Source organism: Acartia tonsa, chromosome 10, assembly GCF_053477335.1.
Source record: "Acartia tonsa isolate MP-2025a chromosome 10, ASM5347733v1, whole genome shotgun sequence".
Classification (NCBI taxonomy): domain Eukaryota; kingdom Metazoa; phylum Arthropoda; class Copepoda; order Calanoida; family Acartiidae; genus Acartia; species Acartia tonsa.
Genome location: NC_137269.1, coordinates 16,692,125 through 16,717,595, shown reverse-complemented (window position 1 = coordinate 16,717,595; position 25,471 = coordinate 16,692,125). Strand labels below are relative to the sequence as shown.

Sequence of the window (25,471 nt, the reverse complement as noted above, 5' to 3'; positions counted from 1 at the left end):
CGCTTTTAAAAATAATTTATATTTTATTGGGAACTTCTAAGATTAGGAGTAAGCCCCTCCTCCTACCATGTCAAAATTTGGATGCATCTGGCATAGATTTGGACACCCCATCTTAAAATCTGATACTTCACCTAACCTAACCCCTAGGATGGTACTTAATCCTAAGGGGCTACCCTGTACTGATTCTAATCTTTCATTTTCCTGAAGGTATCAGAATTTAAGGTCCAGGTCGTGAGATGAGGGTTAGGTTTAGATATTGTTTCTTTATCGAACCTGAACTGGACTTAAAAGTATTACTATCAAGAAAAATTAAAATTTTTAGCCCCAAACAGGATTGTCACTGCTGTGTTGAAAATCTCAGTTTTGATTTAATTCAACAGTTTCTTTTTGCAGTTTTAAAGGAAGTACAGTCTATGCCTAACTCTCCCCTTTTTTTCCTGCTTTGATTAAATTAAGCCACTCGAGTAACACACCCCTCCCCCATCAATCCATACCCTAACAGCTTTCTCTAATCCCCACTTCCCTTTTCAGGAGTAAACTCAAACTGTGTGTGTGTGTGCGACTCGAGCGCCGCGCTTCTTCGTTTCATTTCGTTCCAATCCGTATTCGGTCAGTATATCATTATATAACGCGACATTCAGGTGCCTTCATAAAGGTTTCGACGTGTTAGAAAAAAGTAATTGTCAAAAATGACAATTTAAAATTATTTAGAGTGAAATTCATATAACTATAAAGAAAATCATTAAAAATAAAGAAAAATCTACAAATGTTATTTATATTAGTTATAAACCAACATATTTTGTGATTTTGAAAAAAAAGGTGATTTGATAACATAAAATGACCATGTTATTAAAATTAGTAATATTGGTGATTTTGTGCTTTATAGGCAGTGCTACGGCTAGGGACTACCCGAGACAAAGAATTTTACAGGTAAACAATTGATAAATAAGTATATTAGTTGAAAAGAATAGAAATCTAGAAAAAAAACAAAATGGAGAGATTCAATAATTAAAGGACATATTATTAAATAAAGATAAATGATGGATGGATAGATTAAAAGACAGAAAAGTAGACAGAAAACATGCTTGAATAAACTCATGTAGATTAATAATCATATTGCTATATAGATTGATTAAAAGATAAATACGATAACAGAGAAAGAGAAGATAACAATAGATAAAATATTCTTCACGTAAATATTCTATCTAATATTCAAAAGCATTTAGTGGTAGATTATTTTATCTTACTTTGTCAAAATACAATTCTTATGATAGAAAAATATTGTACTAGTTACTAAAAGCAGACATAAATACAATAGGATTCGTAAAAAAACTGCATACCCTAAAAAATTGAAATTCAGACCAAAAACACAGCTTAAAAAATGTTTCAAAGCAGTTGAACTGCTTTAGATGATATTCTCAAATATGCCCCATAATGATGGGAATGTTGGCAAAAAGTTTCAGTCGTCTATCTTGCATAGGAGACGAGAAAATCACGTTTCCGTTATTCAGTTTCTAACGGAGACACAAACGGACGGACATTTATATTATAGATTAGCTTTGCTATTGATTACATCTAAAATGGTATCAAAAATATATTTTTGTTAACTTTAAGAAATTTAAGAAATCTATCACATACAGCAGCCAATAAAATCACATTTTTCTTTCTTTAAATCCTATATCTAACACTAGCGGCTAAGCCCCCTAGAAGCCTCTAGGGGCACTAGGAGGGGGAAAAGTAGACCTCATCCCATTTTAAATTTGAGCTTCAAAAGAGTAAAAAAAATTTTTGGAGGGGAGGGGGTGAAGACTCCCTCCCCAAAAATAGTTTAAAATCTTCCCAGGACCTATAAGAAACTTCACTGTAAAGGAGAACAATATCGGTTCGGCGGTTAGCGAGATCCTTCGGGACATACAAAAAACGCTTAATACTTTATATAATAGGATTGCGTTACATGAAATGACAAAAGAAAAAGTAAGTTATAGAGTTAATGCTAATTAATAAAAATATCATAAATTTTATACTTTTATTTGCTAATTAAAAGTTTTAGAAAAGTCATTAACGACATGTAATAATTCAAATTATCAAATCTTAGAAAGTTAAATAAAGAAAAGTTTTTGTGATAATTTGTACACATATAGTTAGAAAGATATAAAAACAGATATACAGAAGCTTTTTGTAAGCATTTATCCAAGTTATCCAAGCATTTTACAACGTTGCTATGCGTCTCATTTAATGACAAAATTTAAAATACACAACACTGAAAAAGTAACGAGTTTTTAGAGTTACTATTTATCAAATTTATACAATTAAGATGTGCAGTAAAAAGACAATGGCCGATAAATATGTGTACATCCCCATGTGATGATACACAAAATCATCCCTTCTATAGATTACAATTACTGGTTATAACGTTTCGATTTTTGATATTTAATGAGCAAAATCAATCAAAATTCAATAGAAGTCTCTAAAATTGTTTAGCTAACGAATAAGAAAACTGAATCATAAAACTTTGGAGACTAGTTTAATAAACATTAAACAGCCCATTGTTCCATCGTTCTTTGATTGTCAATTACATAATGATTAGAATAAGCGAAGCTGATGTCTTGAAAATCCATTAATAGACACGAAATTTTGGCTAATGTATTGTTCAAACAATATGTAGAGTTGCTTCGCTACTAACAAAAGAAGCATATATTGAATTTAACATAAAATTTCTAGCAGAATGCTTTATTTACATTTATAGACTTAACAAGAACAAGGTCAACATAATCCATAAATAGAAAAGCAACTGTATTAAGGCAATTATAAACAAGTTTCTTGAGTTTATGATATTGAAAATAAACAAAATGAATAATTCTCCCATTCAAATTTGCTACCTCCTTGAAACATATGACGGGCGAACCATAATTAAGAAAAGAGTAGTTGCGCTACCAAATAATTATTGCTAAAATTTAAAAAAAAAGGCAACACCCGTTAAAAAAAATATTGATGTCTGGACACGAACACTGAAATTATTAAAATAATCGCCTCTGTAGTAGCGCAGATTCTCTATAATTTGGTATTATGTCCATAAATTAAGGAATAAGTTATAGCCAACAAGCGAAATAAATCAAAAATAATATTTGGTGGGCCCCAAAACAACAGCTGAAAATCACGTATAGATTTCGTGATTTTTTCTGAATTAATTTCGTTGTTGGTATAAGCTGCATTAAATTATAAAAAGGGCCTAATTACTTAAAGCGATATCAAAATATCATCTAAATAGCCCTTTAGTTTTTCACTGTACAACAGTTACAAATTGCATATAGTTTGCTAGTTATTGATTAACCAGTTTGTCCTTCAATCGGTCATTGCCATATTTTCAGTAGCGTAGTTTCTCAATAAGACTTTCAGTCAATACACAGACATCTTTGATATCATACGAATATAACTATCCGGTTCAGATACACTGGCGGATCTACAAATACATGGATAGACGGAAAGACCGCCGTCCACATATTTATTGCATAAAAACTCAGTGAATATAAAAGAAACATATGTTCATTGTCCATGTCTGTCTACTATACTAAAGTTTTTACCTAACCACTGAACCGATACGGTTCACCTTTACAGTGAAGGCTAGCATCTCGTAGGCCTCGGAAAGTTTTTTGATGCTGCGCAAAATGGTACAAAAAAATGACGTCATACTATAAAGTTATCCAATGAGAGGCCAGTATACATTTTAATTGACCAATGGTAAAATATATACTCGCCTCTCATTGGTTATTTCATCATATGACTCAATTTTTTTGTACCATTTTGCGCAGCATCAGTTTTTTAGCTATTTTTTTGGGAGGGTACCAACACGGCCCGAGATATAAAATCTTCCCTAATTTTTATTTAATTTTTTAAAACTCAAATTCAACCCTCCACTATTTCAAGTGCCCCAGATGCGTCTAGTGGAGGAACCTCTAGTGAAAAATATGTTTAAGTGTCAAATTCCCCATATATTACACGATTAATTGAACTTTATTACGCCCATTATTTTAGATTGTATTGACCAACAACCTTCAAGTTTTAAATTGGATTTTTATGAGTTTTATTGTTTTGAAAAGTTGCAAATTGAAAAAAAAACAATATATCACAAAAAAGCTAAGCTATCCTTATAATAAAGTAACAGATTGTCTATGTGTTTGTACCAAAGGATCTCGCTAACCGCTGAACCGATCGGATTCTCCTTAACAGGGTAGCTTCTAATATGTCCCGGGAAGGTTTATAACTATTTTGGGGCAGGGTTCCATCGCACTCCCAAAAGAAATCACAAAAAATCAAAAAAAATTGACGTAGAGACTTGAACGCAACATGCACAATAAAGGACTCTAAGGGGCGTAGCCGCTATCCTTACAATGAAGTAACAGGATGTCTGTCTGTAGTTTTGTGTTTGTATGATTGTACCGAAGGATTACACTAACCAATGAACCGATCAGGTCTCCTTTACAGGGTAGCTTCTCATAGATCCTGGGAAGGTTTATAACTATTCTGGGGAGGGTACCATTTTTGGGTTATTATATTCAACTTTCCCCTCCTCAAGTGCCCCAAGAGACCTCTATTAAAAGAATAGGGTAGTATGAATTATATATACCGGTTTAGGGTATAAATTTGGGAAAAAATCTTTGGCTAATTAAGTAATTAGTCTTACATATTCATCTTTATCTACGTAGAAACCTAACATCTAGACAATCCTAAAAAAAATTATGGAATTTAGTTTTTATTGGTAAAATATTAAAAACAAAAAAAACTAATGAATTTATTTTTGTATTCAAATCCTCCCCCTTCTTATTTGTCATTAGAGGAATTTAGGATTAAGGCAATATAATTTTACTATAATCCCATGTTTACTTAAAGCTTTGCCTTCTCCAAAACAAAGTTTTTGGCTAGGAAAATCAAGGTTAAAAATGTTTCTGAAAATTTCTGTAATAAAAGTGTTTTCAGCTTTTGAATAAATAACATTTATAAATAAGGATGACAACATATTTAAGTAGCGAAGCACAAAAATATGGATGAGCAAACGGTCAAATTGATGTCATACATGTTCAGATATTCAGTATTTATAAAAAAAGAAATTGGGAGAAAAAGAAAGTTAAAGTAAAAATCAGCAAACCTTTATAAAATTTATCTATCTATCTGTTGACTAACAAACGTTGTGTACTGGGTGCTCTTTGGAAAGTGGTATCTTCACCATAAAAAGTATCAGTACATCAGTACAGAAAAATTAACCTTTTCTTGTGATATGCTTTTATGCAAAGCTTGTAGAGTGGATTTGCTTAATAGAATATAATGTGTTGTTAAACAAGTGTTAATAATGTGTGATTTCATTTTTATAAGCGTGCTTAAAAATTAGGAAAATATTTTTTTCTCTCTAAAATTTGACAGTAATTATTTTAAAAAAAGACATATTTGTCTTAATAGATAATATTTTTATAATTTAGGTTCTTAATTGAGTGCTAGATTTAAACAGAGTTACTATGCTTTCCTCATAATATAATGAACTTCTTATAGATCGCAATGTTTATTAAAACTCTTAGGCCAGGGTAACAAAGTGTATTCCAAACTGAAATCCTAAATATGTTCTTTTCCATAAATACTCTATAAATATATAAAGATTTATATATTTACTCAATGAATAAAATGTTTTAGATTTATTATTTATTAAAAAAGCTGGAATAACATGAGATTATTTACATTGAAATAGTTATGCAATTATATCAGGGATAAATTATATATACATATCATAATATTACATATCTTCGTGCTTAAAGGTTGATTTATTAGCTACTTTATACAAAAATTAAATTAATTAAAACTATACTCTAGAAATAAAGAAACTTGTTAAGGGAGCATCTTAAAAAGACTTAGCATCTTTAAGCTATTTGATTGAAGATTAAGGTAAAGGTTGAAAAATTAATAATTAAAAATCATCTATCAAAATTATTGATATGGGATAAAAAAAATTGAGAGGGGGGACTGAAAAGTTTTTCTTTGAAAATGTTCAAGTTAACCCAAATTCCAAGGAAAAAATGCGGAAAGTTATTACAAAAGTTTCGCAAAAAATCTGCGAATATCAAAGCCAAAAATTTAGGATATAATGAGTAATAAGAGATTGGTTTATGTATCCATGCAAATATTATGAAGGCCTATTTTTATTGGGTCCTATAGGCCAACAAAGCTTAAATGGTCTAAACTTCAAATAATCTAAATTAGTCTATCCTAATGTAACTTTATGAAATAATTTCATTAGAAGATTTTGTTTTGCTAACTTGAAAAATATTCTGTATCAAATAAACACCAAACTTTTTGAAGAGTGGGATGAGATTCGAATGCATTTTACCTATCAAGAGGACAGACTACGTTGTTGCACTGGTTAGCCCCTGCAAAAATATATAAATCTTACCTTTTTTCTAGTAGCTACTCTATAATTCACAATGTCCGTCCGTCTGTCTGTCCGTTTGTCCGTAATTAATGAATTGGGGGAAACGTGATTTTCTCGGCTCCTATTCAAGATATACAGCTGAAAATTTTAGTGAAGGTTCCCACTATACATGCCCATCTAATATATACTTTGTTTTGTCCGTCTGTTTGTTATTTGGGGTGCTAGATCGATTCTTAGATTTTTACGTTTTCGTGATTTTCTCAACTCCTTTTCAAGATAAAGGGCTGAAATTTTCAGGGATTAATTAATTTTATATTCTACATATTTTCACCAAGTTTTATTAATATTTTTTTTATTATTTAGGGTGCTAGATAGATTCATAGATTTTTTAGGTTTTCATGGTTTTCTCAATTCCTATTCAGGATTGACGGTTGAAATTATCAGGGATTGAGTATGCTCATGTTCTACATATTTCCATCAAGTTTCATTAAGATTTGTTTATTAATTGCGGTGCTGGATCGATTCCTAGATTTTTAAGTTTTCATGATTATAAGGTTGCGTGATTCTAAAGGTGTGATGATTTCCCTATTTTACCAATACTAAAATTTATTATATGACACAGCTTTATAGTACTTTTTTCCTGATATACAATCATAATTATTGAGCTTCGCTACTTATGGATGTTGTCATCCTTGTTTTTAAAGCAATTAAATAATCTCTTTTTTAAATTTCGGATTATTTTAACCCTTTTGTTATACCATTCAGAAGTTAAAACGTTTCCTAACTTCTGATTCTCTTTATCCCAACTTAACCAATTGCTAGAATACTAAATGAATTTATCTTTTAAAAAAATGTTTAATGGTCAACTTTTATATTAAGTGAAATGACCAATTTAAACTTACTAACTAAACCTCTTCAAACACTTTGCACACCCTATGGAAAGAATGGAAAGTTGATGATAAACGCTAAATAGAATTGAGAAAATTGATATAAAAAATTCAGTGATAACGTGTATAGGAATATGGATAATAATTTTTTTTGTTGCAAAATAGGAGATATAGGAGACTCATATCGGTCCAGTGCAGTGGTAAGTAAGAACAGGTTAGGAGAGCCCCATATGGGTCACAAAGTGTTGAAGCAGAACAGGGGCTAGTAACAGTTACAGAAAAAATGAAAAATAAAGAGGGATATTGTTTGTTTGTGGTTTTCTTTTTACAAGATTTATTTTTTTCTTTATCCAATGTTTAATCTCTTGACAAACTATTTTTATTAGATTTTCCAAACATTAAAGTTGCATCTATTTTTAAATAAAAAGCTTCTATATATGTGGGTTTTTTTCTTCTACACTTATGATTTACTGACCTAAAATGGCAATTTTCCTAACTTTAAACTGATTGCGTATAGACGATACCTTTATAATATCTATAATACAAAGTAGAACGATGTCTGTCTGTCCGTCTGTCTGTCCGTCCGTCTGTCCGTCTGTTCGTCTGTCCGTCTGTCCGTCTGTCTGTCCGTCTGAAGCTTAAGATCTCAGTAACCACTGAACCGATTGGGCTCTACTCTTCAGGGAATATACCTACTGGTCCTGTGATGGTTTTAAGCTATTTTCTTGGGGGGTGGTACACCCCCAACCCCCCAAAAAAAATGAAAAATACCCCCCCCCCCCAAAAAAAAAAAAATTTTTTTTTTACTTTTTCTTATAAAATCTAAAATACGAAAAATTAGGTTGATCAAACCTCTTGGGGCAAAGCCCCTAGAGGCTAGGGGCGAAGCCGCTAGTATATATATATAATACTAGCGGCTACGACCCTAGGGGCCTGTAGTGGCACTTTAAATGTTTACAATTCAAATATATAATTTGAGAAATAATTTCTATGTCGCGTTCAAGTCTCTAAGCAAATTTTTAAAATATTTTTTTTATTTCTCTTGGGTGGGTGGTAGTACCCTCCGCCAAAATAGTTATAAACCTTCCCTATGCGAAGCTACCCTGTTAAAGAGAACCCGATCGGTTCAGCGGTTAGCGAGATCCTTCGGCACAAATATACAAACACACAGACAAACAGACATCCTGTTACTTTAAGGGAACCCAGTAATAGTGTCGGACTGATTATGACGTCAAAAAAATTAGCCAATGAGAGGCCATTATTGACCAATGGTGAAATTTATAGTGGCCTCTTATTGGCTAATTATTTTTTTTACGTCATAATCAGTCCGACACTTTTACTGGGTTCTGTTACTTTATTATAAGGATAAGAGAAGCACATTTAAAATAAAGAAAAGAATGCAAAAAATAATTTTTATAATACTTAATAGGATAGATTAATATTACATAAATTAATAATCATATAACTTTAGATTAAGCTTTTAAACCAGTATGGTTTCCTACAGGGTTATTAATAGGGGATGACAATTGAACAATATTTTGAAAATAATATATTTGATTTATAGATACAGTGCAGAGTACTGATAACTTTTCTGCTAGTAGAAAATAGTATTTTTTTTTATAAAAAACTGCATGTTTATAAGAAAATTTTGTGCTTGTATCTGGAGTAAAAATGCGTAAAATTTTTTTTTCTTTGGGTAATATTTTCGAAATCTTTATGTAATTTTCTTGTGAGCTAGAAATCTTGTCGCGTAATTTAAATATCACAGATACACACAAAAAGGATCAAATTCGGCAATAGAAAAACTAAGTTACAAAAAATATTTTTATATAGATTATTGCGCATACATTTACGCCAATAAAGAGCAAATGGAATATATATGCATACCCTTTTAAATAACCTAATTTTGTGTATAAATCTAAAAATTATCTAAATATATCTAAAATGCAAACACTTATCGAATTTTCACCTATCTTTAGAAGTCAATGCTTAAGTCATTTATTGTAGTCTTATTACTGACAAAGTTATTCTTTTTGTTAGGTTGTTATCTTACTGTAATATTATTGTATTTAAAAAAATGTAAAACCATAAATTGTGTAGTTTGTTTGTATATTTATGCATATCTTTTATGATATGACAAATATCTATATATGTTCATCCATACTAACTAAAAAAGACAATAATAATAAAGCATTTTGTTATGATTTTTATGAAAGCATAATTTGAACAGTTTGCCCTTAAAGATTATTATTTCCAGAGATGCAAACAGAAAAATACATGATAAAGAGATGGGGCCGGTTTGTCTGTACTTTAAGATCTCACTTATTTGGGGGTTTATTAAAAAGAGTTCTTTATTTTCCTGGTTTTTAATTTGGGTGCAGTGTGGGCTAAATCTCTCCAAGTGCCCCTACAAGCTGGAGGCGTAGCCTCAAGTACTTTGTAAAAGTGTATTTTTTCCCTTCCTATTTTTCTTCTGTTTGTGAAAACTATAAAATTGCTTGCTGTGAAAAAATGTCCAAATAAGGGAAGATTTTGGCAGATTACTTACACCTATACTCAAGTCAGGGAAACTTAAACATGGACGAAAAATTAATCTTCCCTCAAAATTGTAGAGTGGAATTTGCCTTGGGTCTGATTGTTTTGTACTGTTATCTTAAATTTAGTAGCGCAAAAAGTATCCTTTTGTAAATTAAAATTATTATTTAAAAAGATTGTACTGGTATTTGGTACCTGCTTGTCAAAATTTAATAATAGTACCCAAAGTTTTAAGACAATAAAAGTCCCATCCTTCTCTGAGGTAGAAAATAAAAATAACATGAATGATGTAAAAATAAAATCAAATATATAATGTCCTTAATGTTTTTCTTCCAATTTATTCATTGTTATTTGTTTGAAATAATGATTAGGGAATACTATTAATTAACCAATATTGGAGAGGTAGAATATTGTCCAAAATAATTACATTGTTGAGAATTTAGATAACTAAGATTTGCCTTCATTAAGAATCAGAATTAAAAGCTCTGCCTCTATGTTCTTGAGGCTCAGTTGTTCTCAGAAAGTCTGAGATCCTTTTTAAAAAACAACATAGCTTCGGGTTTACTTAATTTAAGGGCGGGCAGGCAGAAACACATCTTACTCTCTTATGTTTAGAATTATATATCTTGCAAAAGTTCAGGATATTTTTATTAATGGTTCTCAAATGGTACACAATTGTACTTGGGAGGTACCTACTATGTTACAGAGTTTAAAGGGATCTTTTATTTGTTGGCTTTTGAGAATGTTTGTCAACTCGCCTTCCCTCCCCCTTGTCTGTCTTACATCCTAAGGGCCCCACCCCTCTACACCCCCCTAATAATAATATAACACACCTCTGACAAAAGCCTGTGCACGCCACTGGTTAGCCTATTCAAATTTAGACAATCATAGTCTTCATACTTTTATTCCTATTAGGCCGTTTGAGATTTCATGCATTGTTGGTTAGTCGGATAAATAAAAGAAATAGGATATTAATCATTGTAACTAAATATTCACAGACGGTCAGATAGACCTTATTCTATAGTAGCTGTGTGCTTAAAACAATAAGCTTGATAACGTCTCTTAGCTTTTAATTAACTATTATATTGATATCATCTTGTTTATCTAAGACATTGACAATGAGTATTAAAATTAATAGAAAACAAAACGATAACATGCTAATGATTGTGGCCAAAGCAACAAATTATTAATTAATAAAATAAACAAAAATATGTGTAATATTTAAAAGCGAAGCTTTTCTATAATTAGGGTCGGTCCGTCCGTCCGTCCGAGATAGATAGCTTTTTTAATTAATTTAGGCATGTTAGAATTGTCCTATCGATTTCAAACTTTGTATGGTCATTCCTGTAGTAGTTTGGTATGATTTAGAAAGCGTAGCAACTCTATAATCATTACCAGAATGTCCGTACGTCCATTTTAAACATGTTGATTTTTCTATTTTTTTAACAACAAATTTTTATGTAATCTAATTATCCGTTTGATCTGATTTTTGATATATAGATTCCTAGGACAACAAAGTACAATATTATAAGCGAAGCAACTCTATAATCAAGTCCTAAAAATGTAAGTATGTCCATAAACATTATCCCGTATCAAGCAGTTTTTCAACAAATTTACTTATAATTTTGCTTCGACTCTTATACCTTTATATTCTGATTATTCAGTTCTGACACTATACAAGTGTTAATGCCCGTTTGCCCGCTTTTATGGATGTTGTCATCCTTGTTCTATTATTAGTAATTAGAATTTACATTGCTTAGTATCTTACAAGAAAACGTGTTTCTGTTACTGATCAAAAATCCGCAAGTAACCTAAGTAACTATGCACTTTTCGATACTTTTATTTTACACAAAACAGACGATATTATTCATTAGCAAAATTTCTAGAAAATTACATTATTTATAACTTTTACATTAGTAAAAAAATGATTCTTCGCCTCAATTGTTATAATAAAAAGTAATTTGAATGGCTAATTTTGTTGTTATTAAATGTTATAAAGAAAATATTATGTATACCAAACCTTAATCTTTGAAAATAAAATTGTTATTTGGTGAACTTTAATGGTAACGTTAAACCAATTCAATTATAAAACATTGTTGTATTAATTTACAAGTTTATGTGGACACTATGAATGCAAGGCAATAATGATAAGAGGAACCTATTAACCACCCACGATATTTCAACAGGTAATTACACGCTGTTCTTGCAATTTAGACAAACAAAAAATTAGAAAATTTTACAAACTAATTTTGCTTTTGCTGTAAATTAAATATTTTTTAAAAAAGGATATATCTAAAATATGGAACAAAAACTTTTTTTTTTAAATCTTTATAAATGGTTTAAAAATATTGATGTTGAGTGATAAGACAATGAACGATTCATTGGTATACATCATCAATGATGATAAACAAAATTAACCCTTCTTTAGAATAAAATCTTTGGTTGAAAAAAGAAAAAGGATTGTCAAATATTCTTTCCCTTCCTTGTTTAAAACAAATAAAAAGTGCTATGTTTTAAATATTTTTCTGTTTTGTAAGAACACTGCCATTATATAACTAACCAACTATTGAGCTGTGGATAATTTTAACAGTTTAATATTATCAATAATTACAGCCCTGTAATTAATTTGTAGTAAGGAAGTTATTATTATATAATTGTGCAATGTCTGTCTGTATATTTTTACGTCTGGATCACTATTGAGCTAAAAGCAATTTTAACTCTGTGATAATTTTAAATAATACCAGTTACAATTTTCAATCAGTGGCGTGCAGAGGATTTTGTTAGGGCGGTGTGCGAATCACCCCAAAAATTTGACACTTTCCTTTAGCCAAAATCAAGAGGGATGTGAGCTTTAAGAGTGTGCATTACAGACAACAAGATGGGTGTATTTTTAGTGTTAAAGGTGTGTTTGAATTCCACCAGGGAGGTGTAGATCCTTGTCAATAAGGGTCTACCGTCTAAGTATCTGTTTTCAATTCTACTACTAGACAACCGACTAAAAATTGAAATAAAACTTTTGAGTATCAGTGTAATCTAAAAAGCAATGTTTTCTACATCCCTGAATCTACCACAATCTAAATACAAATCATATGTTTTTCATTCTATGCTGCCTAATTTTTTTTTAAAGACCTCTGACCGTTTGTCATTGCCATATAGAGTTCTTGAGTAAAACATTTGTATGTACATCTAACTATTTTTGAGAGCAAAAGAAAAAAAAACGCTTTAAAAAATTTAATAAAGGAAAATCAATAATAATGTTATAACAGGGGATGGGGAATTCAATAATCGTCTCTTGTCCTATTTCTGTATCCCTGGGGAATAATAAAATAAATTTGTAACAATAAAAAGCTAGCACGTAATTTACATACTAACTAACAACTCCTCAGGGATGTAGGGATGATGAAACAAGGACAATTATAACATTAAGTAGCAGGGAGGGAGGGGAAATGGGGTGTTTTTACACTAGTCCCCAAAGTTATATAATTACGTTTTCTAGTTCGTTAGTTTAACAACTTTGAGTACTTTTATTGAATTTCGATTGGTTGACTCACTAAGTTGAGTGTCCAATCGTTTCAGCCACCATTTGTAATCTGCAAAGGGGTAATTTTAAATATCATCATTGGAGAATGAACATATATTTAACAATCATTGTCTTATTCGTTTAGATCCTTGATAAGTAGTGTAGCAATGCTAAAAATGTAATTCTAAAGAAAAGAATGAACAACTGATTTCATTGATAATTTACTTCAAATAAAATTTAACTTTTGATGAGAAAAAAAGTCACCAAAGATAATTTTCTTATGGTTACTTTAGCATCAGTCGGACGGAAAAAAAATTACGATCTTTACTGTTTAGTATCTAACACTGTAAAATTTCGTTTTTTACCTTTCCCCATATTTTATAATCATACGAACTCTGTGAACTTAATTTAAATATTACTCTTTTTATTTTAAGCAGATTTTATAGAACAAGAACTATAGAATAGTGTATCAACTTTTACAAACACCTTGATAGAAAATTAAGACTTACAAAATGAAACATTTAACGTGTACCAAAAAGTTACATTGTGATTCATATCCAACAAGCAGCTACGCCCCTAACATTTAGGAGCTAATTATTATAAGGGGCATAGAGTGGCTAGAAAAATAGCTTAAAACCATCCTATTCCCAAGACTTAAATCTGAAAATAATATAGTCTAAGACCATCACAGGAGCTATGTGAAGGTTATCTAAAATAGAGAACCCAATCGGTTTAATAGTTATTGTGACCTTAAGCTTCAGACATAAAAAACCTGACTTTTCCGCGCATTTCAGTTTTATTATTTATTTTTCTATCCATATTCATTCTACTCAATACATTTTATGTCTATTTTTATTTTGTGTATGTACATGAACAATCTACATGTAGAGAAAACATTATTTTGATATGTTTATTATATGTTCTTGCATTATGTAAATGTACTAAAATTATTCTAATGTTTAAACAACTATCAACAACTCAAAATGAGAACTGTTTCCCCCAAAGTGCCTATTTGAGCACAGAAACCCCCTGACCCTTAATATTAGAAAAATTAGGTTAGGTCAGGTGAGCGTAGAATGGGTACGGGGTTGGGGTACCGCAGGGTAAGTGTCCCCGCAGGGATTATGCCCGCTGTTTACTTTAAGAGAAAACAAGATTTTGTTTGTTTTTAAATTTCCTCTATTTAGAATCTCTACCATTCGTGTTGCTTTCATATTTTTAGTATACATTCACATATAATTTCAAACAAATGTCGCATGTTTCTTTTAGACTAGTTTGATATAACTAAAGCTATACAATAAAATCTTTAATTATTCAAGAGTTAAGTTCCTTTTTGGTACTTCGCTTGTCTTAACCATAACACTTTGGTTAAGTGTGACTTCCGAATTTGCGGGAAGTTCTAGAGATCTTAGTCTTACAAGGCAAAACCCCCAACACCAGGAACCATCAAGTTCAACAGCAGGTTTGAGTATAGATTTATTGACACAAACTATTTCAAAGTCCTGAAATTACAAGATCAATTAATAAACAGAATAAAATATTATATGTTAACTTAAAACTTTGAGCACTAAAAAAAATCTTTTTTTCTTTTGGTTAAAGAATCTTTGGGTACTTTGGCTTTAAAGGAAAATTATTTGGTTTATAGACCATTGTTAAATGCATAAATATAAGCACATAAAAATTACTAAAACATAATATTTGAATCATAATAAAGTTTCACGTGTAGCTGGCTAAAGCCTTAAAACTTAATAAATCCGTCCTATATGCCATACAATTCTATATGAACATGAAGAAAAAACTACCTGAAGTTCTTATGGTTTAAGCACCTGGCATACTAGGGTTATTCACGCACTCTGAGACCAATGTTAGGCCCGACTCAATTCTCTGAATGTCTTTATCCACACACATATAAATCAGAAGTAACGTGGAGACACCAAAACATAAACAATATTCAAATGCCGCGACTCTTTAGGAAAGTTAAACAAAGACGACATTTTTTCTGGATTGGAATTATGGAATAAGGAAATTAATTTCGATCTTGATAAACACAAAGCTTCCTTGAAAAGAGGTTAAGACATCGCTAAACTCATGATGTTTGATTATAGAACGCAGTGTCTGATGCTTACAAGAGCTGAAAATACGCTTAAAATAAGTTTTACTTTGTTATTCCTTACCTAATGCTTAGATTCGCCAATTTAATTCAATTTAATATTCATGTAAAATTTTATATTCTGAAAGTATGAAAGGGGGGTTGAGGGGTTAGTTGAGGTTGGAAGATTGCTCACAACTTAATAAATAGTTGAATATCTATTCCTCTCCCTAAAAAGGTTCTTAACTTTTCAAGTTCCTTCTTTCTCTCTTATTTTTTCCTTTCTATCTCTCTTAATTTACTTCTTATCTGGCTCTTTCCACTTTGATATGTCTCTTTTTTCCTAATTTTTTTTCAGCATCTAACTCTCATTTTATATTTTTTTCTCTACTTTTTGCTGGGTTTTAATATTGTGGACTATTTGTTTTTATGTGCCTCCCCCCCCCCCCTATCTCTCCTTTTTCTCTTTCTTTTGCTTTCCCTTCCACTCTTTATTTTCTTCTTTCTCTATGAATTTATAATGTATCTAAATGAAATATTTTGACATGCCATTTGGATTAATGGCATAAAAACCACTAAGAAGGAAAGGGGGCTTGGGTTAAGGTTTTTAAAGTAGCAAATCTACTCTTTTCTTCTAATCGTCGTTTTGGTCGTTTAAAACACCCATATCGTATTGCATTAATTTGTTTTTTTATTCAAAAGATTATATAAAAGAGAGAGTTATACTGTGAAAAAAAATATTGAATAGGAAACAAGTCATTTTTTGCTACATCTTTGAATTTTAACATTCTTGTTTAAGTTAAACAGTTAGGGAGTTGAATCCATTTTTATAGAAGCAGAAATATAATCTATGATTATGGTTTGGACCCTCTAAAACTGTAATCTACCCTTCCACTTTACCCTCTCATGTTGAAGATATCTTCAACGCCGATACGATTTTTGAAATATAAGATTCCACTTTTGTCTCTCTTGTTGAAGATATCTTCACCAAGAGAGGCAAAAGTGGAATCTTAAATTTCAAAAATCGTATCGGCGTTGAAGATATCTTCACCAAGAGAGGGGAAAGTGGAATCTTACATTTCAAAAATCGTATCGGCGTTGAAGATATCTTCACCAAGAGAAGGGAAAGTAGAATCTTATATTTCAAAAATCGTATCGGCATTGAAGATATCTTTACCAAGAGAGGGGAAAGTGGAAAGGTACATTACAGTTTTAGAGGGTCCAAACCATAATCATAGATTATATTTCTGCTTCTATAAAAATGGATTCAACTCCCTAACTGTTAAAGACATACAATTTACTTGTTGATGCTTGGGAATGGGAAAAACAACAAAAAAGGGGATTATTATTTTGAAAGGACTTTCTATAACCAAATAAAAGTAAAAAAGTATTGAATTAAATCTAAGATATTACGATGAAAGAGCTTATAGTGCCTCATAAAAATTGAAGTCATTCATTACAAATGACCAATGATATGTTAGTAGACATTTTACTATTAGTCAAAGTAAATATATACTGGAATGTTATTGGTCATTTGTATTGTATGACGTCATTTTTATTAGGCACTTTTAGCTGCTTCCATTACGAACAAAGCCTAATTCCTGAATAGTCCATGTAAAAATTAAAAAAAATCTTAATATTTAGATCATTACATTATGTAGGTATTAATCTAGTGGCTTCCCTTCTAGGCTTAACTTTGATTTTGCACGTAATTGTCTACATAAATTTTTCTTATTATTAATTTGGTTACAATCTTAATTTTTTTACCTTTAGCTAAATAATCTTGATGAAAATAATATATTTTTATCCAGGTATTATTACACAAAATATAATTTAATTCATAAAAACATTTTCATCCCTATCATTATATGTTTTTATGATGAGCGTAAATGTTTGATTGTTAGTAGCGAAGCTACTCTTTTATGCTAAGATTGGTCAGTCCTAAGTAGGCCTTCTCTTCTCTTTTCTTTTTAAAAGCGAAGCTTTTCTATAATTAGGGTCGGTCCGTCCGTCCGTCCGTCCGTCCGTACGTCCGTCCGTCCGTCCGTCCGAGATAGATAGCTTTTATTCGTTAATTTAGGCATGTTACAATTGTCCTATCGATTTCAAACTTTGCATGATGATTCCTGTAGTAGTTAGGTACGATTTAGAAAGCGTAGCAACTCTATAATCATTACCAGAATGTCCGTATGTCCATTTTTATGTTCATTTTTCTACTTTTTTAACAACAAATTTTTATGTGATTTAATTATCCGTTTGATCTGATTTTTGGTATATTGATTCCTGGGACAACAAAAAACAATATTATAAGCAAAGCAACTCTATAGTCAAGTCCTAAAAATGTAAGTATGTCTATAAACATTATCCTGTATCAAGCAGTTTTTCAACAAATTTACTTACAATTTTGCTTCGACTCTTATACTTTTATATTCTGATTATTCAGTTTAGACACTATAAAAGTGTTAATGTCCGTTTGTCCTACCGTTTCAGTGCTTCGCTTTTATGGATGTTGTCATCCTTGTTTCTTTTACTTGTTGTGCTTTAGTAGTTACTTACTCTTTTATATATATTTTACCAAATATTGCTTAACTGAGCTATCTATCTCAATACACAATATGTCAAATATTCAAATTTATTCTTTTATATGGTCATTATTGTCCTTGTTATAATATTTTCAGTTTTGTATGAAGACTTTATAAATGTAAATAATATTTCAAACCATCAATGATTAAAACAGATGGGGAGATCTATTCTTGAAAATAAATTTTTGGATCTCTAATTCTCTAAATTATTTCAAAAAGAATTGATCAAATGTTACAGGTATTTATCAATAGAAAATAAAATAATCTGACGTAGCTAGAAAATAAATGTTGGTAGATTTATTAGAATAATAATTTATCTTCTATAGAATTATCCCTCCTTTGTATCTGTGGGTAATTTGTAATATAATCAAATATGGAGGAAATCAATTTATCAGCCTTTTATCATAATCTTTTGAGTAAGGGAGAAGGCAACATTGCTTAGATTAATCTACATTCTACACCACCTTCTTATTCTCACAAGATACAGCAGGCAGAACATATTTGAAATAAATTTGAAAAAGATGAAGTTATCTAAAAGTTTTAAGGCTTTTTATCTTAGCAAGTCCCCTCCGCTCCAAAATTTGTCTTGGACCAAAACAAAACTTTAGTACTTCCACTGTATAAGATCTTAATTTACACAGATGGAAGCAAAAGAACAAACAGACCAAACATTTTTTGTTGACGGTTATAACAACAAGCTAAAATTTGAACTTAATAATACCACAATATTTTATAGAAAATTGAATTACATTAAAAACATCCTTTTTATCAATTGAAAAATGAAAAATACTACCAACCTAGTAAAACAAGGACGATTGTTTTGAATTGTAGCGAACTATTTAAAGTTGGATTTTTTAATTACAAATTCATTCAAATAATCTATATGTTTTCGAGATTTTACTTAACACACAAAAATACAATTATCTCTTTTAGTCTATACTGAAATATAAGGTTTTTGTCGAGGTAGTTTCCCTCAAAGTGCCTAGTAGAGCACAGAATATATTTAGAATAAGGGGGGTGGGGGTTATTTTTGTAGTGTTTTACTATAAGTTTGGGTATATAGGGTTAGGTTTAGCCCCCGAAGGACACCTTTTAGATTTTGCTGATGACAACTGAATTGAGTTTTTATATGAGGAAAACTTTATTTATGTTTTGAGCACAATTTAAGAATCTTTTATTATCAAAAATATATATATATGGTAGCTGTGCAGCTAAAAAAACGTATAAAATAAATGACTAGTAAAAATGAATTGTATTAATAATGGTTTCCGATTTTCTAATTCCACAAAACGCTTTCCATTGGAAAAATAGTTCTGGGAAAAACTTTGGTATTATTGTTTTTCTAGACTTTCAGGGAGAAAAGGGAGGGTTATAAGAGTGTGATTGACTTTTTTCCATATTGTTTAATCACATTTCTAACCCTTTAAAATTTGTGTTACACTAAAAAACCCTGTTTTTACCCAAAAAAACCTAAATCAACCATAAACGAGAAGACAGTTTTCTTCTTCTGTAATGAAATATTATTAAAATCATTTTTTACAAAACAATAAAAAATTCATTTAGATAAGCTGCGCTTCCTATATTGTGCTATTTTTAAGAATTAATGAATAAGTAAAAATCAATTCAAGAAGCTTAAATCATTTTTAATTATTTAACAATTTAAAAGAATTATTGCAGCGCTGTTTACTTTATATCTTTCTTTTCCTTTATATTTAAAGTTTATAGGACACACTATACAGATTAGGGAGTTTTTTTTCTATTTAGCAGTGCAGCTGCTCCTTATATCACTATGACGTAACATGCAAAATTTAATACTATTATAAGGGAATACATTATACCGGAATAGTATGTAGTCAACTATTTAGTTTTACCTGACTGACATAATAACATGACTATTTTTTTACAGTCTATGTAATATAATGTTGATAATATAACAAACATAAATTTACATGGTAGCTATAGTGCGGCTAAAAGTCATTATACACATAAGCCTAACAATTTTTTGAATATTATTTAAAATTTGTATTGATCCTTTTTCTCCTTGTTTGTTTACAGATAAAATATTAATTTTCATGCAGAACTGGGAGTTTTCTTTGCAAACATTTTGTCTGGCCATAAAACGGGATGCATTTTTTACCAAGGACAAAAGGGATAAAAATATGAAATCTAAGTTTTTATCAAATCAAAGATTACGCTCTTATTATTTGCTTTTAAATATTATAAAACAGTTACCTTGTACAAAAGACAGACTTATACATGTAAAATTTAAGGGTATTTTACTTAATTAAAAGATGTATTGCCTAGTATTTTAAAAAAAATAAACTTATTTTTACATACCAATGATTTTTATCTTTTGAATCAAAGTCCAGTATTTTCTTTAAGTATATTTACCTCCTTTATACTTCATCCATATAGGCAAAATAGAAGCCAAATTCACCTTAATATAATTGTAGGATTATTATGAAAGGAAAAAGATATTTATATCATTGATGGTCCTATCTCTGTGTTGCTCCTACTTATACAATATTGAATGCATGTCTGAATTTGAAAAAAAAACTGAATGAATGAAATTATATATTGATAATCTCAGGGATAAATGGACAAGTAAAGGACAAGACTTCACTGAAAAATAACAAAGACCTTAATTTTGTCCAATAGATTTAATTGCTTTTACTTAATAGACGTTTAAATTTGAATATTAACTTTTTGCCTATTAGATATAGCATTAAAATTGTTTGCAAATAAATCAGATTGTAGCATAAAAATTCACGGATCTGAGGGGATAAGACAATGGCCGATAAATTGATGTAAATCCCTAAAGATGATACACATCATTCTGAAAATTTCAATTAGTAGTTGAAAATTTTGGATACTTAACTTAATGAACCAACAAATCAAAATTCTAAATAAATCGCAATGAATAAGTCATGTTATTAAAACATTGGAGACTAGTATATTAAACAGCCCAATGCTCCCTCCCTCACTGATAAAATTACTGCTCGGCGGATAGAAACTTCCCTTAAAACTAAACCAAATTTATCCAGCACTTTTTACTTATCACTATAGCCATAGAAAATATTAGGAAAGAAAGATTACAATAACACGAAAATTGAGATTCTAGATTCTGAATTAAATCAAGTTTTTTTTTTATCAGACCCAATTGTGTAACATGTAACACTTGGAAAAACATTTATGGTGCTTTTACATTTTTGCAGAAAAACTAATTTAGGACATAAGAATTGTCAGTGGCTATTAATGAATAGTTGGTGGAGTCAATACAAGGACTTCCAAGCTTTTTAATCCTCTATAATTTTTCGTGGGAGGGGGGGGGGGGTTGTGTGAGGTTAACCTCTTACCCCTCTCAGGTCAATAAGATACAGAAAGCATAAGAAGACAATTACGTCAAGGAGAACAAAACAAATAGACGAATGAATGAACACTTGTCATAGATAAGCTTGGCTGCTATAAAAATAATGCTTCTGATTTCTCTAATACATATCAGGATATTGAAAGATGTTGGAAAGCAAAATAAAACAAAGTAATGATTTAAAAATAAAACATATTAGTTTAAATTACAAATAAACTCATTATGTTATATTATATCTGTATGAAATTTGATATTTTTCTCAAATCTTCTTTTCATTCAGCTTTAGATGTTTGTATAATTTTGAAATATAAAAACAGATTTCTTAAAATCAAAACTTTTCTTAAGTTACTTATACTCTTTTAGGACCACTATAAGATTTTTTTATTTCTTCTACTAATTAATTATAATTATTCATTATAATTAAAGGAAAAATTTTAGTAGAAATGAATTAACATTTCAGCTTTCACACACTAACAATCAATGAAAAATGATGGAAAGAAAAATTGAGATAATGATTATTTTTGACAAATACAGAACATGTTATTTGAGTACGAAATATAATTTATGTATCTATAATTGTATAAGTTGTTGAGAAAAATCCATATAACAGCTATAATATGTCAGTGTAATTAATCAGAATCACTTTGTTTTATTAATTTTGAAATGGCGAAATAGTTTTTGTTTCATTTTTGCTTGTTGAAGCCAAACAAATTATGAATCAAGATTGAACTTGTAGAGAAGCTGCATCATTCTAAATTTATAGTAAATGGTGGGTAAAATATTTCAATGTCATATCCTCCTGCAAGATTGTAAACATGAGCACTAGGGCGTGTACAAGGGGTGTGTGTGAAAACTTGATTAAGAAAATTACATAACTGCAAGCTTTGTAGCATAATAACATGAAAAAATAAAGGCAAAGATTAGATTTATTGGGCTAAATAATTTAGGTGCGCTTCACACAAACTTTTTCAGATTGGTGTGCATTTCCCGTGTTTAAGAACAATTTGATCCCATTTCTATATCCCTAAATCCCTGAAATAAGTAAATATATAATCATCTTTTCATTTCTCTATCCTTAAATCCCTAAAATAGATAAATATTAACATGTTTCCATTTCTCTATCCCTAAATTCCTGAAATAGATAATTATTAACATGTTTCCATTTATCTATCTCTAAATTCCTGAAATATATAAATATTAACATGTTTCCATTTATCTATCTCTAAATTCCAGGAAGTAGATAAATATAACATGTTTCCCTATCCATAAATTCCTGTAATAGATAAATATTAAGATGTTTGCCTCCTAATAAATTAAGCTAAAAATTTGGACAGGAGAAATATTTTTAAAATAGAATATCTTTTAAAATCAATTTGAAATGTCTATTTATAAAAATCTATAAAAGACCTTCATGTCTGGCTTTCCATCATAGGGGTTTTAATTATCAAAATCATTAGATTTGCATGATATATATAAAGAATACTTTTCCTTTCCATGTTTAAAATGTTTTGAGAAATTCGCCCGTTTTTGCATTTTACCGGCCTTTCTAGAAACAAAAAAATGCAAAATAAGAATATATCTAAAGTGAGAACAAGAGAACTACAGCTAATATTAATAATTTCTGTCTGATGAAAAAGATAAAAGAAACTATTATTCTTGGGGTGCCTTATCTCTCTCTATCTAACCTTTGTACCTGTCCTTTACAGAATTGTTTGAAAACAATTTTTTGCAACAAAGGCATGTATATTATAAAGGTGCGTGCAAAGGATTGTTAAGTGAGGAGAGGGTGCGCAGTATCAGGGCTCGGAATCCGTGCTGCAAAGTATCACACGGACATACATGTCTTCTAAGCCTGTTTCTAATATATGTAAAACTAAAAACTTGGACGTTTTTAAATTTATGGCTTAAAAGTTGCTGTTTAAGAAAATGGCAGGCTGTTTGAAATTATTCACAGTGCATGACACCCTACCACCCCTCATACACGCCTCTTACTTAGTATGTGCTTCAGTAGGATTAAAGTTAGATAATGTTAGGATTAGTTCAATAGTTTCAACCTTTATTTTGAAATAGCTTTGCTGTCCGCAAAGAAATACAATACAATTATTTCTGTAGTTTTCATATTTAAGAAATACTTTTCAGGGAAGATCCAAAAAGTAAACATAGATAAATAAATTAATGACTTAAAAATATTGATTAATAAGTCATATAAAACTTTAATAGTTATTAATTGCATCGTAATTAGACAGATTTCCGTGGATATTAAAATAAAAAAAACCACAAAATTAAAACCTTCGGCCCCTCGGGGTACTGGTACTGACTTTATGATTTTTATTTTGATATCCGTGGAAAATTGTCTGTTATACTAAGCTATACATCATTTTTCAGTATGCTGTGAACCGGCTCGAATCCAGCGGATAATAATCGGTTTCTAATCCATACTGGAAAAGCTTTTAATAGTTTGACAAAAGTCATGGGCTGTAAAAATGAAATGAACATCTAGTTAAAATTTAACAACACGCCTAATGAATCTTTGCATGTTTCCAGGACTTAAGGGTTATAGCAACGAAGGAAAAAATCTGCATATTATTCGATATATGATACATAGAATCAGTTTTCTTGTTCAAAGTTCAGTTGAATAGATTTTTAGCTACAATGTAAATAAGACAAAGACTGCATATTAAAAATTGAGTCATTAGTTATTAGATTTACATTTTCATAAATATTTTAAATATATATTAAATAGGTAGAGTATCTGTGATTCTAAGTAAAATTTTTGTTTTGATTCTCAATCCTTTTTATCCTACAAATGTTTGTCATTATATTACCTAACTAAAAAGCTAATGGGACACTAAGAACTTTGGATTAGCTTATCAATTTAAAAAAGTTTAACATTAACAAATTAAACACGATTAGTTAAAAAAGAACAATAAACTGTTATATGTGAAACATATCACTAGACACACATAGCAAAGTCTTTAAGATAAACAGAAGAACTATTAATATTTCAAATAAAAATTATGTGCTTTTTCAAGATCCCTCAGTTTATATAATTTAGATTTTTTACATTTGAATGGAAATTTGGTTAGAAAGTCCATTTTACATAGAATAGTTTTATATGGAGTAGCTGCAATTTATATTTGTATGAATTTTAGAAAAAAGAGTCTACCCTAAAGATCACGGACTTCTTTATGCAAAGTTGAACACAATACTTTTACATGTTACTTATTCTAACCTCTCGCACAATTATAATAAACATAAAAAAAAACACATTATACAAATATTTTATGGCATAATATTTAAAAAGGGAGTTGAACTTACTAAGAGTATTAGACAAGTCTGTTTTAAGCATGAATACTTTTTTAAAAATCAAAAAAATAATGAAAGAAGAAGAATGTCAAAAGTAATGTTATTTCATATCTAATTTTAAAATATATGTTGCATTAAGCAAATGTAAATCTAACATACGTGATGAATAAACGTCTTGGCTTTTGGGTACACCAACGACAAAATAAATTAATATAAAATGTCGCGCTTACAAAAAGGATTTTAAAGACTTGTTTACAATTTTTTTTTCGCAGCCAAGTATTCTTATATTGAGCTGCATTGTAAGTTTACCAAAATATGCACTAATCTTGCAAAAGCAAAAATTAAGGGATTTGTAACTTTATCAAAAATGTATTTTTTTTTCGAAAAATTATGTAAAATTATACCATTTCAAGCATATTTCTTTTGACCATTCTTTCCGCAAATATCTTACAAATTGTTGTATAGATTCTTTTAATATTTTCAGGGAAGTATTGGACTAAGAAAGGTTGTTAGAACGGGGCCAATTTTGACTAATTTTTGAATGAACTGTTTTTTCTAACTTTAACATATCCCTTTCTCCCTGCTAGAAACTGATGTATGTTGCACAACAATGAAAAATTAAGATGAATCTAAAGACTATAATTAAAATAAATGATGAAAAATTCTAGGATTCTTGAAAATTTCTTTACACATTAAGAAATCTATGCATATTTTAAAATCAAATTAAAAATGGGAATAAAAACCACAAAATAGAATGAAGCACATCCGTTCAA

The 25,471-nt window shown here is 29.9% G+C and overlaps 1 protein-coding gene across 2 annotated transcripts in view; it reads left to right on the top strand.

Annotated features, from left to right (window-relative positions):
• Positions 1–592: 592 nt before the first annotated feature.
• LOC145329543 (uncharacterized) overlaps positions 593–25,471 on the top strand; it is a 271,980-nt gene continuing 247,101 nt past the window's right edge. Inside the window, exon 1 of one of the 2 annotated variants that reach the window (XM_080173814.1) lies at positions 593–930. In XM_080173814.1, the coding sequence (XP_080029940.1) occupies positions 838–930 (93 nt within the window). In that variant the 5' untranslated portion in view covers positions 593–837. The remainder of the gene's footprint in view (positions 931–25,471) is intronic. The other variant, XM_080173816.1, reaches the window with a different exon arrangement.